The 18,573-nt window shown below is 40.2% G+C and overlaps 1 protein-coding gene across 1 annotated transcript; it reads right to left on the bottom strand.

Moving 5' to 3' along the window:
• Positions 1–3,735: 3,735 nt before the first annotated feature.
• On the bottom strand, positions 3,736–8,781 carry LOC138873765 (uncharacterized). The gene is made up of 5 exons (XM_070152243.1): positions 8,617–8,781; positions 7,503–8,482; positions 6,901–7,179; positions 5,029–5,688; positions 3,736–4,231 (listed from the first exon to the last, which is right to left on the bottom strand). Exons 1-5 carry the CDS (start codon positions 8,779–8,781, stop codon positions 3,736–3,738), a joined length of 2,580 nt encoding a protein of 859 aa, XP_070008344.1.
• Between the last annotated feature and the right edge of the window lie 9,792 nt (positions 8,782–18,573).

The following is an 18,573-nucleotide window of genomic DNA, read 5'->3' as shown; positions in this document are numbered from 1 at the left end:
CCGGATTAACGGGTTTGGATGAGTATAATTGATTTGGGCTCGAGGGATTTTAAATTTTTGGCCCAAAATCCGAATCTTCTCATTTCTTCTTCATTTTCTTTTTATTTTCAAATTCTTTTTTAATTCCTTTTTTTTCAAATAAAAATAAAAACCTAAATTAAAATCTCAAAACTAGATTATCATACCAAATTGAATTAATTAACTCAAAATAATAATTACCACAACTAATTAAGTGACAAATTAAAAGAAAACTACCAAAATTCGAAATTAAACAATAAAGAATGCAAAAATTAACTTATTTTTTTGTGATTTTCCATTTTATAAAACACTAATTTACTAATTAATCAAAAAATATAAAATTAAATCCTAAATGCAATGCGTGATATTTTTTTGTATTTTTCATGATTTAAATAAAACTTAAACGTGCACAAAAATGCAAACAATTAAATAAAATTCTACAAAAATTCCTAAAATGGTAAATAATTAACAAAATCTATTTTCTTGGGATTTTATAGTAGTATTTAATATAGGGCAAAAATCACGTGCTCACAGCTGCCCCTCTTTGCTCGGAGACACGAAGGGTTTTCGGGCAAAGCTAAAATGAGCAATCACGAGGGATTTTGGCCCTTTTAACACTGCACGAGAAGCATTTTTGAAAAGAATCTGATCGAACATTGCTTCAAGGTTGCCTACATATCCTTGGCTATAAAGGAATCATGTCATTGTAGTTCTGGAAGTTTTGGTAGTTGGGACTACTGGGAGCTGTGATTTTACTGTTGTTGTTGCTACTACTTGCTGACCCCCTTATTACACCAAAAGGCAAATCAAAAGCTAAGCTAGCTAAAACTATCAACTAAGAGTTACAAGATTCCTATCTATAAATCTCTTGAAGCTTGATCTTGAGTCTTGGCTAGGTCTTGCTGCAGACTCCGATCTGAATCTTGATGCTCGTCAGCTGTAACCGCTGGTTCATTCGTTAGCTTTAGATCAATGCGGGACATGCGAAGCTTGTGACTTTAACCATATCTTGAGCAGTCCGCATCCTTCTCCGTTTCAACCTTTGAGTTCACTTCATTATTTTTGTTCTTTTCTTTGTTCTGGATTTGAGACTCATTCTTTTGGTCATCTCGAACCCTGTGCCTAGAGGTCAAACCTGCTCAGACACCAAAATAAAAAAACAAACGAAATATTTCTGCCCCAGTCTTCACCAGGAAAATTTCATGAGTTATTTGTAACGAAAATCTAAACTATTTCTCCCTATTCTTTTTTTTTGTTTGTTTGTTTTTAAAAGCAATAAATTAAAAATTGTGACTGTTTAAGAGGAAGAGCTTAGGGAATGGAGCCTTATATCTAAAATCTCAACTCAGGGATTGGAGAACTAATGCTGGCAAAAGGAGACTAGGGAATGGAGACCCTATGTCTAAAAATCGCAACTCAGGGATTGAAGCCCTAATGTTGGCAAAAGGCGACTAGGGAATGGAGGCCATATGTCTAAAATCGCAACTCAGGGATTGGAGCCCTAATGTTGGTAAAAGGCAACTAGGGAATGGAGGCCCTATGTCTAAAAACTCAACTCAGGGATTAGAGCCCTAATGTTGGTAAAAGGCGACTAGGGAATGGAGGCCCTATGTCTAAAAACTCTCAACTCAGGGATTGGAGCCCTAATGTTGGCAAAAGGCAACTAGGGTATAGAGGCCCTATGTTTACAAACTCAACTTAGGGATTGGAGCCCTAATATTGGTAAAAGGTGACTAGGGAATGGAGTCCCTATGTCTAAAATCTCAACTCAGGTATTGGAGCCCTAATGTTGGCAAAAGGCGACTAGGGAATGGAGGCCCTATGTCTAAAAATCTCAACTCAGGGATTAGAGTCCTAATATTAGCAAAAGGCGACTAGGGAGTGGAGGCCCTATGTATTAAAATCGCAACTTAGGGATTGGAGCCCTAATGTTGGTAAAAAAAGGCGACTAGGGAATGGAGGCCGTATGTCTAAAAATTGCAACTCAGGGATTGGAGCCCTAAATATTTGCAAAAGGTGACTAGGGAATGGAGGCCTATGTTTAAAAATCGCAACTCAGGGATTGGAGCCCTAATGTTGGCAAAAGGCGACTAGGGAATGGAGGCCCCATGTGTAAAAACTCAACTCAAGGATTGGAGCCCTAATGTTGGCAAAAGGCGACTAGGGAATGGAGGCCCTATGTCTAAAAAACTCAACTCAGAGATTGGATCCCTAATGTTAACAAAAGGCGTAAAAGATTGAGATTGGGGATTCTGAACTATCATTTTGTTCGGATTTTCTTCTTTTTTTTCAATAAAATGCAGGAAGGAGTTTTGGAGGAAAACTTCTCTTTTGGATTGATTGTTACTGCGAAGCTGATTCTAGCTTTTGCGTAGCTTTTCTTTTGGTTGCACCTGCTTTTGCGTTGTTGCCTTGGGCTGTACCTGTTTCAATTTTACATAAAGAACAATTGTTAGTTTGAAACGGTGGTTGGTTTTATGGCCTTGATTGTTTCGATCACTCGATATCGGCCTGAACCTTTGTTGAGAACCTCTGCTACTTGGTGGTTTTCTGAAGATTGATCTGTCTTTCAAACCGGGGGACTCAAATTTTAAGATTTCATGACGGCTCGCCCACGTGGTGCTTCGACTCTTTCACTTTATTCCGCTTTTAGAGCTTTTGCCTTTGGCTTTCTTTTCCTTTTAAATAGTTTTGGTCTCAAAACATTAGCCATCATGGCCAGTCGGGATCGACTTGATGCACCTGCTGAGGCTAGGTACTTTTCTTTAGATTTTGTTAGGCAGAACCCTGTAAACCCAATATTGCCACATTTTCTTTGTATTAGTTTCGAAAATAGAATTAGACCGAAAAGGATTCAAGGAAAAGCAAACCCAAAGGTAAGAAAAGGAACTTAAAGAGAAGTGTCCCTTTCGGGAAGGAGAGAAGGACTTATCTGAGGTGCATTCAGGCTTCAATAGACATGAGATGCTTCTTGGACTGGATGCTCGACCCATACAAACTTTCCCAACTTCTCATGAACTCATTGTGACCCGTATTTCAAAACAAGGAAATCTTGCCAGGACTCTTTCAGTGGTGAGAGGTGTCTTCTTTTTGATCACCGACACCCTTTGCAGGTTTTTGCCAGTCGACCTCTCTCATTTTTCTTCTCACCGTCGCCTGGTAGTGCTCTTTACGAGTTTTCACCAACCGAGCTCTCTCATTTTTAATTTCTCTGCTCACTGTCACCTTATGGTGCTCGTAGGTTTTCACCGATAAGACTCTCTTATTTTATTTCTCTCATCTTGATTGTATCAAATCCAAGCAACTGTGTTTTCTTATTACGATGCCTTTGACGATTGATCATAAGGAATTGAACAAGGTTTGGGTAAAAAGAGAATTGGATCATATTACAACTTTGGAGCCGTTCGGGCGGGATCATCGCCGAACCATACATCATTTGCCCTAGTTTCACTTTTTGGGGAAAACTTGATTTTTATTTTGTTGTGACTAAACCCCAGAGAGAGGCTTCCTACGTATCCTTTCGGAATCAAGTCGAACGTAGTTCGGGAAAACATTTTGCTTTTGTTGTTGTTGTTGTTTTTTTTGAAAACATCATCAAGTTCCAAAGAGGGTAATAAAAGAAAAGTAAACAGCTCATGCAAAGGATTGGAGTGTTTGGGGCAGCGAGAATGAAAGCCTTCGTCATCCCAATCGGGCAATGTTGTCACTGCAGAAAGATTAGACATAGTACCTTTTGACTACATCTGCATTTACAGCTGCTTCGAGATCATTTCCTTTAATGTCTCCTACGTACAATGCTCCTCTGGGCAATATCTTTTTGATGATGTATGGGCCTTTCCAATTGGGAGCAAATTTCCCTTTTGCTTCCTGATGATGGGGAAGAATACGCCTTAGAACGAGTTGCCCCACTTCATAATTTCTAGGTCGCACTTTTTTGTTGGAAGCACGGGCCATTCTTTGTTGATACAACTGCCCGTGGCAAACTGCGGCCATCCGCTTTTCACCGATCAGGGTCAGTTGTTCCAAACGGGTTTTGACCCACTCAATATCTTCAATTTCAGCTTCTACAATGATCCGGAGGGAGGGGATTTCGACCTCCACGGGTATTACGGCTTCAGTGCCATAAACCAAATGATACGGGGTTGATCCAATCGATGTGCGCACCGTAGTGCAATATCCCAACAATGCAAATGACAACTTTTCATGCCACTGCCTGGAAGTTTGGATCATATTTCTCAAAAAAAATTTGATGTTTTTGTTTGCTGCCTCGACGGCACCGTTGGCTATAGGGCGATAGGGGGTAGAATTCCTATGCGTTATCTTGAATTGTTTGCATATCTCCCCCATCAAATGACTTTTGAAGTTTGCAGCATTGTATGTGATAATAGTTGCAAGGATACCTAAACGGTAGATAAGATTGGAGTGCACAAAATCTACCACAGCTTTCTTGGTGACGGATTTGAGAGTGATTGCTTCAACCCATTTAGTAAAATTGTCGATGGCGACCAGTATGAATCTTTGCCCATTTGAGGATTTTGGCTCGATTGGCCCAATGACGTCCATACCCCAGGCAACGAATGGCCAAGGTGCTGACATGGGATGCAGTTATGTAGGTGATGCGTGAATCAAATCCCTGTGCACCTGACACTAATGACACTTACGAACAAAGCTAAAAAAGTCTTTTTCCATGGTCATCCAATAATAGCCCGCTCGGAGGATTTTCTTTGCCGAAACATACCCATTCATGTGGGGTCCGCACACTCCTGCGTGTACTTCATACATGATTCTTCCAGCCTCTTCGGCGTCAACACATCTTAACAAGTTTAGGTTCGGGGTCCTTTTGTACAAGACATCACCACTCAAAAAGAAACCACTCGCATGTCGTCTAATGGTTCTCTTTTGGTCCCACTGGCTTGCTCGGGGTATTCTTTGGTTTTCAAAAATATTTTGATGTCATGATACCATGACTGAATATGTGGATCTGCCTCAACCGTATTATAGTAGCCATACCTTTCCCTGATTTGGATTTCCAAGGGATTGCCTGGGTATGGCAGCATCAAGGCCAAAGTAGCAAGCGCATCGGCCAGTTCATTATGGCAACGAGGGATGTACCTGAACTCTATTGACTTGAATCGCTTTCCAAGGTCTTCCACATGTTCTCTATAAGGAATAATATTGACATCTCGGGTTTCCCATTCTCCTTGAGCTTGTTTGATAATCAGATCCGAGTATCCCATGATTAACAACTTTTCGACATCATGGTCGATTGCCATGTTCATACCCATAATGCAGGCTTCATACTTGGCGGTGTTGTTTGTGCAGAAAACTCGAAGTCGGGCTGTGGCTGGATAATGCTGGCCGGTGGGTGAGATCAAGATTGCCCCAATTCCAACATATTTTGCATTTACGGCCCCATCAAAGAACATTTTCCAAGCATGGGTGTCTTCAGATATTGCCTCAACTGAATTTACCTCTTCGTCTGGGAAGTAAGTGTTCAAAGGTTGGTGTTCATCATCAACTGGGTTCTTAGCCAAATGATATGCTAACGCCTGGGCTTTCATTGTCGTGCGAGTGACGTAGACTATGTCAAACTCCGTGAGCAAGATCTGCCACTTTTCTAATCTCCCAGTGGGCATTGGCTTTTGAAATATGTATTTTAGAGGATCCAACCTGGTTATGAGGTAAGTGGTGTAAGCTTGCAAATAATGCCTCAGCTTCTGAGCGACCCAAGTTAAAGCGCAACAAGTTCTCTCCAATAAAGTGTACTTAGCTTCATAACTGGTGAACTTCTTGCTCAGATAGTAAATGGCCTATTCTTTCTTTCCGGTCACATCATGTTGCCCGAGGACACAGCCGAAAGAATTTTCCAAGACTGTCAGATACAAGAACAGAGGCCTCCCTGGCTCAGGTAGGACCAATACCGGCGGATTCGACAGATATTCTTTGATTTTATCAAAAGCCTCTTGGCACTCGTTTGTCCATTTGATTTCCGCATCTTTCTTCAGTAATTTGAATATGGGTTCACACGTAGATGTCAACTGAGCAATGAATCGGCTAACGTAGTTCAATCTTCCCAACAAACTCATAACATCTTTCTTGGTTCTTGGAGGAGGCAAATCTCGAATAGACTTTATCTTTGTTGGGTCCAACTCGATGCCCCTCCGACTGACTATGAATCCCAAAAGTTTGCCGGATGGTACCCCAAATGCACATTTGGCTGGGTTCAACTTCAAATCATATTTGCGCAACTGCTCAAAAAATTTTCTCAAGTCTCAAACGTGGTCTTCCTGAGTTTTGGATTTGATGATTACATCGTCCACACACACCTCTATCTCTTGGTGCATTATATCATGAAAAATGGCAGTCATGGCTCTCAAGTAGGTTGCCCCGACGTTCTTCAGACCAAATGGCATGACTCTGTAACAGTATGTACCCCAATGTGTGGTAAAAACTATCTTTTCTGCATCTTCTTCATCCATCAACACCTAGTGTTATCCTGCGTAACAATCCACGAAGGACTATATCTCATGTTTGGCGCAGTTATCAACAAGGATGTGGATGTTCGGCAAAGGGAAGTTATCTTTGGGACTTGCCTTGTTTAAATCTCTGTAATCCACACACACTCGAATTTTCCCGGCCTTCTTTGGCACTGGAACTACATTGGCTAACCATGTGGTGTATCGAACCACTCGGATCACCCCCGCTATCAACTGTTTTGTGACCTCTTCTTTAATCTTGTCACTGATATTGGTTTTAAACTTTCTTTGCTTTTGCTGGACAGGGGGACAATGGGGGTAAGTTGGCAACTTATGAACCACTAAATCAACACTTAGTCCTGGTATGTCATCGTATGACCAAGAAAACACATCTTTGAACTCAAACAAAAGTTGGATCAATGCGTCCCGGGTTTTCTCATCTGTGTGAATGCTTATCTTGGTTTCCCTGATTTCATCAGAAGTACCCAAATTAAACGGCTCAGGATCATTTAAGTTTGGCTTAGGTTTATTCTCAAACTGATCCAATTCTCGATTTATTTCCATAAAAGCCTCTTCTTCATCATATTTCAGTTCTTGGTTCATTACTTCGCAGTTGGACAGTGCGTTTGGATCTGGGCATGAAGTCCGCAAGCATGTCATGTTATTTAAAGCCGCATTATTAGAACTGAAAGAAGAAATAAAAGAGAAAAATAACCAAATCAGAAAGAATAAAGAAAGATGAACGATGAAATATTGATTTCATTTCATTGAATTTGAAGATAACAGGGTTTACATTGGAAATTAAAAGACAGGAAACTAAAGAAAACATCCGAGTTACACCTTGGAATAACTCGAGATGCAGAAAAAGTGGCAGGACAGGTCTACCGGAACTCCCGCCTGATTGGGAATGACGTAGCCTTCCAATTCTACAGTTAGGCATTAGGTCCCATATACAGCACCTAAGCGGTTCTTGTGCCTTCCCCTAGTTGAACCATGTGGGCTTCATACAGTATCTTCCTCATGGCCCCATAGATTTCTTCGATTTCTTTGGTTGTAAAGGCCTTATGTTCCTCTTCTTCATTGTATTTTGGCTTGACAAATGTTCTGTACATATGCGGCACTGGCTGAGGCAAAACCCAACCATCATTCTTTCTATCATATGCCCATCTTACATCAGCTGGAGTAGGTCGGAAGCCTACCCCAAAGAACTTTTCACTGGCGGTCAGGGTGATAGGTTCAGCTATTACATGCAACGATTTCCCAAGCCCTTTCCCAGATTTGTAGTCGTGCCTGATCATTTCTTTGGCCACCATGATTGATGTATTAGAAAGGAAGGGTTGAGGACAAGGGTTTCCTTCTTCACACTGATCAGGGACGACGATTTCAAAGGCCTGATAGACTTTGTGCTCACTTCCTTCTCTTGCTTCAAGACATGGGACTGACGGGTCATGATAAATCGATTGCTCATCTTCCCCGTGAACCATAATCTCCTGATCCTCATGTCTGAACTTCACCATCTTGTGGAGAGTAGAAGGCACAGCCCCCGCTGCGTGAATACACGGCCTTCCCAAGAGAAAATTGTAGGACGTGTCCATGTCCAGAACCTGGAAAGTTACTTCAAAGTCTACTGGGCTGATGGTCAGAGTCAGATAAATCTCTCCAACTGTGTCCCTTTTGATACCATCGAAGGCACGTACACAGACGTTGTTTGGTCGGATTCTCTCGGTAGTAATTTCCATACGCTGGAAAGTTGAGAGTGGGCAAATGTCTACCCCAGAGCCTCCATCCAACATAACCCTTTTCACGTAGTACCCTTCGCATTTGACTGTCAGGTGCAGGGCTTTGTTATGTGCTGCCCCTTCTGGGGGCAAGTCATTTTTGCTGAAGGAGATCTGGTTGAATGCAAAATATCTTTCGGCCATTCTCTCCAACTGCTCTACAGAAGTCTCAACAGGCATATATGCTTCGTTAAGGGTCTTGATCAATACCTTTTGATGTTCGGTGGAATTCATCAATGGAGATAACAAGGAGACTTGTGCGGGAAATTTTTGAAGCTGGCCGATCACCTTAGAATCCGCCATTTTCAACTTTTAAAAAAGGCCTCCGCTTCTTCGGCACTTACGGGCTTCTTAGATGGGAAGCGCTTTCTAGTGGCATTGTTCACCTCTTCCAAATTGAAATACTTTACAGCTGGGTTATTTTCTTGAACTTCTCTCGAGATTTCTTTGCCTTTGTTAGTCACCACTGATTTGTTGTAGTTCCAGGGAACGGCGGTAGGATCCGTCATGGGCTTTTGTGGTGCGCGGCCAATAACCACGGGCTCACTCAACCTTGGTAGATTAATTGGCCCTCGCATCACATAATCTTCTTTGGGTATATACATTTGGGTTGTCTTATTTGTCACACCTCCTTTTTTCCACCCCCGCGAGGGTACAAGGAGTTTTTTCCAATTAAAGGACAATCGAAACGGGATTTGTTTATTTATTTCAGAGTCGCCACTTGGGAGATTTAGGGTGTCCCAAGTCACCAATTTTAATCCTGAATCGAGGAAAAGAATGACTCCATATTACAGTCTGCGTACCAGAAATCCGGATAAGGAATTCTGTTAACCCGGGAGAAGGTGTTAGGCATTCCCGAGTTCCGTGGTTCTAGCACGGTCGCTCAACTGTCATATTCGGCTTGATTATCTGATTTTGTACAAATACGGACTTATGTGCAAATTTTAACTTTTTACCGCTTTCATAATTATTATTATTATTTTTTACAAGGAATTGCAACGTTGTGAAAATGTATCTCGAACCGCGTCACAATCAATGTACCCGTGGTCGTCGACACACTTTGACTCCGTTGAGATTTGGATTTGGGTCACATAAATGTGCACCCGAGTTTAAGAAAATTAAATTATTAAAGGCGCGCCTAAAGCGACTAGCGTATCATCTACTTTGGGTAGGGCCGTGGAATTTTGCTAAACGGTCCATCTCGAAGTCTAAGCAATTTTAAAGAAAATATTTACTGAGGGCCCTGCAATTTTGTATTTTTATTCGGCGAGGCTCATCTCATTCTTATTTTTTTAAAGTAATTTGCAACGTTGTGGACATGCATCTCGGACCACGTCACAATCAATGTACCCGTGATTAGAGACGCATTTCGACTCCGCTGAGATTTGGATTTAGGTCACATAAATGTGCACCCGAGTTTAAGAAAGTAATTTAATTAAATCGCGTCTAAAGAGACTAACGCGTTATTATATTTGGGGAAGGCAATGAAATTCACTAAACAGTCCATCCCAAATTCTAAGTATTTGTTATGACCGATTATTGAGGGCCCCGCAATTGATATTTTTTATTGGGCGAGGCTCGTCTCATTTTTATTTAAAAGGACAAACCTACAGTGACTACATTTTCTATAAGTTCGTCTCTAAAAATAAAAGAAAATCTCCCGATTAATTACATGCTTAAACAAACGTAACTTATTAGTTATTAGTTTGTGATTAATGCAAATGGAAAATTGCAATCGAGTTTGTACCAAGAAGGATTGCTTTTATTCTATATTCTATCATTTACTAACACTAGAACATGAGATAGATACACAATAATATCGAAACAAATCATTCTTTGATTAATTTAAACTAGCATTATTAGATGAAGTTATACATGTGCAACCTCATTACTCATTAATCAGTCAACTACATTTTATACAAAGAAAGAAAAATTCTATTCAAACACAAATCTGAACAAGAGGACTTCAACAGGAACAAAACCTGATTAATATTTCATTTTTCGCTTCGAGCTAAGAGTGTACAAATGTGTACCTGGAAATGGCAGTACAAGAAGAAAAGAAGGAGGAGTCAGCAGCAGTAATAACACATCAACGCAACAGCAACCCAACAGTAGTAATTCGAACCAGATTCAAGGCCCAGAAAACATTGAAGAAAAACCGAACAACTCAATAGAACAAACCCAATAGTTTGTAAACAAACTAAACAGCAACAACCCACGCGTGTATTAAAACCCGAAACTAAACTCGTTTCTCACTTTGTTTTTGTTTTCTCTTTTAAAACTCTATCACACTCTCTTTAGATTTTCAAAATGTATTTCTCTCTCAAAATATTCTCCCCAAAAATCTCTCTAGAAAATAATCCTCTAAATTCTCTTCTTCCAAATTCAATCCCCTCATCCCCCCTTATATACAAAGCAAGACCCCCTTTTACCTCTTTCCCCTTTAACTTTTATTATTACCCACACTTTTACTTTAGTAAAAGTAGTCAACGTGGGCCCCCCGTGTTCCCTTTTTTTGAAAAGTAGTCAAAATGGGCCCCCATGTTCCCTCTTTTTGAAAAGTAGACATCATTACGCGCCTTTTCCTTTTTGCTTTTATCATTATGTCTGGTCCCCACCATAATTAAATAATCCGTAATTGATTAATTCCCGTTTTACCTTCAAAATCGGTTTAACTTCAAAATTATCTAAGAACCTAAAATTAAATTACCAGCTATAACATATCCTTAATCCAGTTCAATCAACGAATTCAAACATAAACTATGAACAACGAATCAACAATCGGAATTATTTTGACTGAACGATATTTTTAACAACACATATATTTGCATATTCAACAATATTAACAAACAAATATATTCAAATTAAACAAAATAAATGAACAGATTCAAATCACTAAAACTCAACTAATCAATTAATATTCAAATTAAATCCAAAAATATTATAACAAAGATTCATGATTCAAACAAAATCAAAAATTACAAACCAAAACATAAACTCACATTAATTCACTAGATTAAAACGAACTTCAAACAATCAATAAACACGAATTAAATCTAAATTAAACAACAAAGAACGGATTCAAGCGATTAAACTAACATATTTCTATATTACAACTTAATTCTTTTAAATGAATAAAATAAACCGAAGAAGAAATAATTGATTGAATTTCAACTTGAATCTAACCATATTAAAATTAAACTAACAATTTCTTTTACAAAAATAAATAAAAACACATGAAACAAACTGAAAAATAATTAATTAAATTTCAATTCGAATCTAACAACATTAAAATTAAACTAACAATTTCTTTTACAAACTAAACTAAAATTAAACCAACAATTTCATTCACATTAAAATTAAACTAACAATTTCAATTTGCATCTAACAACATTAGAATTAAACTAACAATTTCTTTTACAAAATAAATAAAAGCACATGAAATAAACTGAAAAACTAATTAATTAAAGTTCCATTTGAATCTGAAAATTAAATCAACAAAAACACATGAACAAACTAGAAAATTAATTAAACAATAAACACGAACAAAACAAGAATCAAACATTTAACTATTTTAAATCCGAGAATATCAAAACAAAATACGGACAAAAATGAAACTCAAACCCACTAACCGGATTGAAGCGACACCAAACATCGAACGGAAAGTAGTTTGGTTGTTTGGAAGAGGACGAAGAAGGAGACGTAATAGTAGCAGCTCGATGGCATGAGGGACGCAGCATCCGGGAACGAGCCGGAGAAGATAAAGCAACCAACGTGACGGGCAACGGACAACGGAGAAGACCAGCGACGAGCAGTGACTACAATGACACAGCCATGGCAGCATCAACACGACGGAGAAGAAGCAGCGAACTGGAGCTTGTGGACGCAGCCATGGTAGCGAGGAGAAACAGTGAACGGAAGAAGCCATGGTAGCGAACTGGAGCTTGTGGACGCAGCCATCGTTCCTAACTGGATGTAACGGAAGCAGCAAAGGCGAACTGGAGCGCAGTGACGCGCAGCAGCCATGGACGACGTCGGACGAAGAACGCAGCAGCAGCAGCGTCGGAGAAGAAGAAGCAACGATCACCGTGAACTTGAAGAAGAAGAAACCTTCGCGATCTTGAAGAAGAAGAAGAAACACGGGCAGCGGGTGTGTGTGTCTTGCGTTGCCGTGGTTGTGTGTGTGTGTGTGTGCATGTGAAGGAGAAGAGGCGGGGGAAGGGCAGCCATTGATGGGTTTGTTTGGAGCTTTTTTGGAGAAGAAGATAGAGAGGGGCGGCAGGTAGGTAGTGTTTTTTTAGGGTTTTGTTTTGTTTTGTTTTTGGTAAAAAATTAAAAAAATGAAAAATGAAGAGGGGGAGTTGGGTTGTTGGTACTGGACTGGGTCGACCCGGTTTGGAATGGACCGGGTCATAGGGGAAGGTTGGGTATATTTGGGCTTGTGGTTCAATATTGAAGAAGATGCCCAATTCCGATTTTCTTTGTATTTTGCTCTCTTTTCTTCTTTTATTTTTCTAAAATTAAATTCTAAAAATCCTTAAACTATCATATAGAACTAAGTTAATTTATAAAAGCGCAAATTAACTCCCAATAACAATTAACACACAATTAAGTAATAATTAAGCATCTAATGGTAAAGACATGAAATGTATTCCCTTGTTATACAGGTGGGCGCCTAATGGTAAAGACATGAAATGTATTCCCTTGTTATACAGGTGGGCGCCTAATGGTAAAGACATGAAATGTATTCCCTTGTTATACAGGTGGGCGCCTAATGGTAAAGACATGAAATGTATTCCCTTGTTATACAGGTGGGCGCCTAATGGTAAAGACATGAAATGTATTCCCTTGTTATACAGGTGGGCGCCTAATGGTAAAGACATGAAATGTATTCCCTTGTTATACAGGTGGGCGCCTAATGGTAAAGACATGAAATGTATTCCCTTGTTATACAGGTGGGCGCCTAATGGTAAAGACATGAAATGTATTCCCTTGTTATACAGGTGGGCGCCTAATGGTAAAGACATGAAATGTATTCCCTTGTTATACAGGTGGGCGCCTAATGGTAAAGACATGAAATGTATTCCCTTGTTATACAGGTGGGCGCCTAATGGTAAAGACATGAAATGTATTCCCTTGTTATACAGGTGGGCGCCTAATGGTAAAGACATGAAATGTATTCCCTTGTTATACAGGTGGGCGCCTAATGGTAAAGACATGAAATGTATTCCCTTGTTATACAGGTGGGCGCCTAATGGTAAAGACATGAAATGTATTCCCTTGTTATACAGGTGGGCGCCTAATGGTAAAGACATGAAATGTATTCCCTTGTTATACAGGTGGGCGCCTAATGGTAAAGACATGAAATGTATTCCCTTGTTATACAGGTGGGCGCCTAATGGTAAAGACATGAAATGTATTCCCTTGTTATACAGGTGGGCGCCTAATGGTAAAGACATGAAATGTATTCCCTTGTTATACAGGTGGGCGCCTAATGGTAAAGACATGAAATGTATTCCCTTGTTATACAGGTGGGCGCCTAATGGTAAAGACATGAAATGTATTCCCTTGTTATACAGGTGGGCGCCTAATGGTAAAGACATGAAATGTATTCCCTTGTTATACAGGTGGGCGCCTAATGGTAAAGACATGAAATGTATTCCCTTGTTATACAGGTGGGCGCCTAATGGTAAAGACATGAAATGTATTCCCTTGTTATACAGGTGGGCGCCTAATGGTAAAGACATGAAATGTATTCCCTTGTTATACAGGTGGGCGCCTAATGGTAAAGACATGAAATGTATTCCCTTGTTATACAGGTGGGCGCCTAATGGTAAAGACATGAAATGTATTCCCTTGTTATACAGGTGGGCGCCTAATGGTAAAGACATGAAATGTATTCCCTTGTTATACAGGTGGGCGCCTAATGGTAAAGACATGAAATGTATTCCCTTGTTATACAGGTGGGCGCCTAATGGTAAAGACATGAAATGTATTCCCTTGTTATACAGGTGGGCGCCTAATGGTAAAGACATGAAATGTATTCCCTTGTTATACAGGTGGGCGCCTAATGGTAAAGACATGAAATGTATTCCCTTGTTATACAGGTGGGCGCCTAATGGTAAAGACATGAAATGTATTCCCTTGTTATACAGGTGGGCGCCTAATGGTAAAGACATGAAATGTATTCCCTTGTTATACAGGTGGGCGCCTAATGGTAAAGACATGAAATGTATTCCCTTGTTATACAGGTGGGCGCCTAATGGTAAAGACATGAAATGTATTCCCTTGTTATACAGGTGGGCGCCTAATGGTAAAGACATGAAATGTATTCCCTTGTTATACAGGTGGGCGCCTAATGGTAAAGACATGAAATGTATTCCCTTGTTATACAGGTGGGCGCCTAATGGTAAAGACATGAAATGTATTCCCTTGTTATACAGGTGGGCGCCTAATGGTAAAGACATGAAATGTATTCCCTTGTTATACAGGTGGGCGCCTAATGGTAAAGACATGAAATGTATTCCCTTGTTATACAGGTGGGCGCCTAATGGTAAAGACATGAAATGTATTCCCTTGTTATACAGGTGGGCGCCTAATGGTAAAGACATGAAATGTATTCCCTTGTTATACAGGTGGGCGCCTAATGGTAAAGACATGAAATGTATTCCCTTGTTATACAGGTGGGCGCCTAATGGTAAAGACATGAAATGTATTCCCTTGTTATACAGGTGGGCGCCTAATGGTAAAGACATGAAATGTATTCCCTTGTTATACAGGTGGGCGCCTAATGGTAAAGACATGAAATGTATTCCCTTGTTATACAGGTGGGCGCCTAATGGTAAAGACATGAAATGTATTCCCTTGTTATACAGGTGGGCGCCTAATGGTAAAGACATGAAATGTATTCCCTTGTTATACAGGTGGGCGCCTAATGGTAAAGACATGAAATGTATTCCCTTGTTATACAGGTGGGCGCCTAATGGTAAAGACATGAAATGTATTCCCTTGTTATACAGGTGGGCGCCTAATGGTAAAGACATGAAATGTATTCCCTTGTTATACAGGTGGGCGCCTAATGGTAAAGACATGAAATGTATTCCCTTGTTATACAGGTGGGCGCCTAATGGTAAAGACATGAAATGTATTCCCTTGTTATACAGGTGGGCGCCTAATGGTAAAGACATGAAATGTATTCCCTTGTTATACAGGTGGGCGCCTAATGGTAAAGACATGAAATGTATTCCCTTGTTATACAGGTGGGCGCCTAATGGTAAAGACATGAAATGTATTCCCTTGTTATACAGGTGGGCGCCTAATGGTAAAGACATGAAATGTATTCCCTTGTTATACAGGTGGGCGCCTAATGGTAAAGACATGAAATGTATTCCCTTGTTATACAGGTGGGCGCCTAATGGTAAAGACATGAAATGTATTCCCTTGTTATACAGGTGGGCGCCTAATGGTAAAGACATGAAATGTATTCCCTTGTTATACAGGTGGGCGCCTAATGGTAAAGACATGAAATGTATTCCCTTGTTATACAGGTGGGCGCCTAATGGTAAAGACATGAAATGTATTCCCTTGTTATACAGGTGGGCGCCTAATGGTAAAGACATGAAATGTATTCCCTTGTTATACAGGTGGGCGCCTAATGGTAAAGACATGAAATGTATTCCCTTGTTATACAGGGCGGATGAACCCAAAATATCCTATTCGAGGGCGAATGAACCCAAAATATCCTATTCGAGGGCGGATGAACCCAAAATATCCTATTCAAGGGCGGATGAACCCAAAATATCCTATTCAAGGGCGGATGAACCCAAAATATCCTATTCGAGGGCGGATGAACCCAAAATATCCTCAAAACTTGAAAATGTCTTACCTCAAAACTTGCTGGGGATTATTTTGTTGGGGATGAATTTTGTTTTTCTTCCTTACCCACTCTGGGTTGTCCGACCCTCTTGAAACTTGGTCGAAACTCTGTCGAGGATGCTTCTACATCTCGATGATCCGCTGGGGATAACACTGCGAACTGCTAAGTAACCCTGCTGGGGATAACACTGCTGAGGATAACTCTGCTGAGTAAATATGTTATCTTACTCCTTCCAAAACTACTTCCTTTTAAGTAGGATGTTTCATTCCTCTGCAAACTACTCCCTTTTTTTTTGCATAGCTTCTTCCTTCGAAGACTACCTCCCTTAAGACTTGTTTTGCCTTTCCCCGAAAGGAACCGCTGAGGATACTGATTTTCACCAAACTTGTGTTGGACTCCTCGAAACTGCTGGGGATAACACTGTTGGGGAATTATTTACTTACCTGTTGGGGGATAAAATGTTATCAGCTGGGGATAACGCTGTCGAGGATAACACTGCTGGGGGATTCTGATTCCTTCAGAACTAGTGCTTCACTCTTCGGAAGGCTGTTGGGAATGATACTGGCCTTTTGCTTTTCTGAGCACAAGTTTCATCCCTTTGTTCTGTCTGCTGGGGAACAACTTCCTCCATTGAAACTTATTATGTTGGGGGCAACACTGGTTCAAAGACCACTTCCCTTGAGACTGGTGTTATCTTTATTCTTCCCCAAATGGGTACCTGACTTCTAGAAAATTTTCTAAATGAAAGGAAAATTTTCTGCCCCAGTTTGATAATATCCCTTGTGGCATGCATTTCTGTCATCAATGCCATTTCCTTTACCTGTTTCAAATCAAACAAAATTTGTTAGTTTAAAACGCGGTGGTTGGTTGTGATACTCATACTGGGATGGTTTTCCCTTTCTCCTTCCTTGCTCTGCGTTCCACAACTTGTTGGGGATGATATTATTTGCTGGGGATAATCCCTTTTTGCTGGGGATATCCCTCTTCTTTCGTGGCATAGCTCGGAAACTTGCATTTCACCGACCTTTTAGTCTCGTATGAATTTTCACAAATCATTCTCATTGCTCTCCTTGTTTTGTCCACGGGCCTCGGCCTTGAGGTTTATAACCTTTGATTTTGGCAAGGATATCCCTCTTGACACTCGTCAATCCTTTTGTCAATTCCCTTTTGCTGGGGATATCTTTTTGACACTGGCCTCACACTTGTTCCTTGATGACTTAGACCATTTGGATGTTCTAATCGGATCCGGTCTTGCATAATTGGAAAGCTGATGGCAGATTTTGAAGTCATTTCCCACTGGTTCTGACCAAAAAGACTCTACTGGGGAATGTTTCTATGAAAGGAGAAAGATAAACAAAAGGGGAACCGAATAAAAGACAAAGGAAAAAGATGACTCTTTAACAAAAGAAATTATAAATAAAAACCTATCAAACGCCGATACCGACTCTAATGGTCGTGACATGCACATGTGGCCTATCTTCCGCCGTCAATCGTCTTTCCAGATCTTCACTTGGAGATTCCCCATCTGATTCTTAATCTTATTCGGCTTGTAGTGCCCAAAGGGTTTTCACTATCAAGCCTCTCTCATTTTGGTTTTTTTTTCTTCTCTCAACTTTCATCGTCTTATGGTGTCCGTGAAGATTTTCAACGATAAGACTCTCTCAGTTGTATCACTTTACAGCTGGGGATTTGGAGTGTTGCCGATATGACTCTTTCTACTGGGGATTAGAGTCCTTTCTGCTGTGGAACAGAATGTTACGTTCACCGGTAAGACTCTCATTTGTCTGATTTGACATCTTTTGAAGACTGATCAGAAGGTCTTTCTTTGGGCCGTAATGTGGGTTTTGGATAGGCTAGAAAGAAAGGGTATTAAAGGCTCAAAAATAAATTTGGGGTTCAAAATTACAACCTTCGGAACCATATTTGCTTACAACAAGCGCAACTCTTGCCCCAGTCTCTTGCTTGGGGATTTTTATTTTTGTCATACTATGTTACACTATGCACACTATGACCATTATGGCCATTATGACCGAGCCGTGAAGCGCCTACGTATCCTCTTTGAGGAATCAGGTCAAATGTAGTTCCCAAATCCTCTGTTTTCTTCTGACTTTCTTTTGTTTTTGTTATCATTTTTTTTCTCTTTTGTTGTTTTTTGTTGTTTTAGTTGCTTTCTTTTCCTTTTTTTTCTTTTTCTTCCACGTTTGTGTTTCTACTCTTTGCTACTGATTCCGAAAGAGGGGTATGAAAGAACAATAAATAAGGCTCAAAGGGCTAACGAAGGATAAAGTGTTTGGATAGTAGAACAAAATGCCTTCGTCATTCCAATCTCCAAAACACGCCAAGTACAAACAACACAATTAAACAAACCGCCAAAAACATTGGTAACATCTTTTGATTGCACTAGAGAACCATATCCACACATAAC

The sequence above is a fragment of the Nicotiana sylvestris genome, chromosome 7 (genome assembly GCF_000393655.2).
Source record: "Nicotiana sylvestris chromosome 7, ASM39365v2, whole genome shotgun sequence".
In the NCBI taxonomy this organism is placed as follows: Eukaryota; Viridiplantae; Streptophyta; class Magnoliopsida; order Solanales; family Solanaceae; genus Nicotiana; species Nicotiana sylvestris.
Note: the sequence above shows the minus strand (reverse complement) of the source record. Positions and strands in the feature narration are given on the sequence as shown.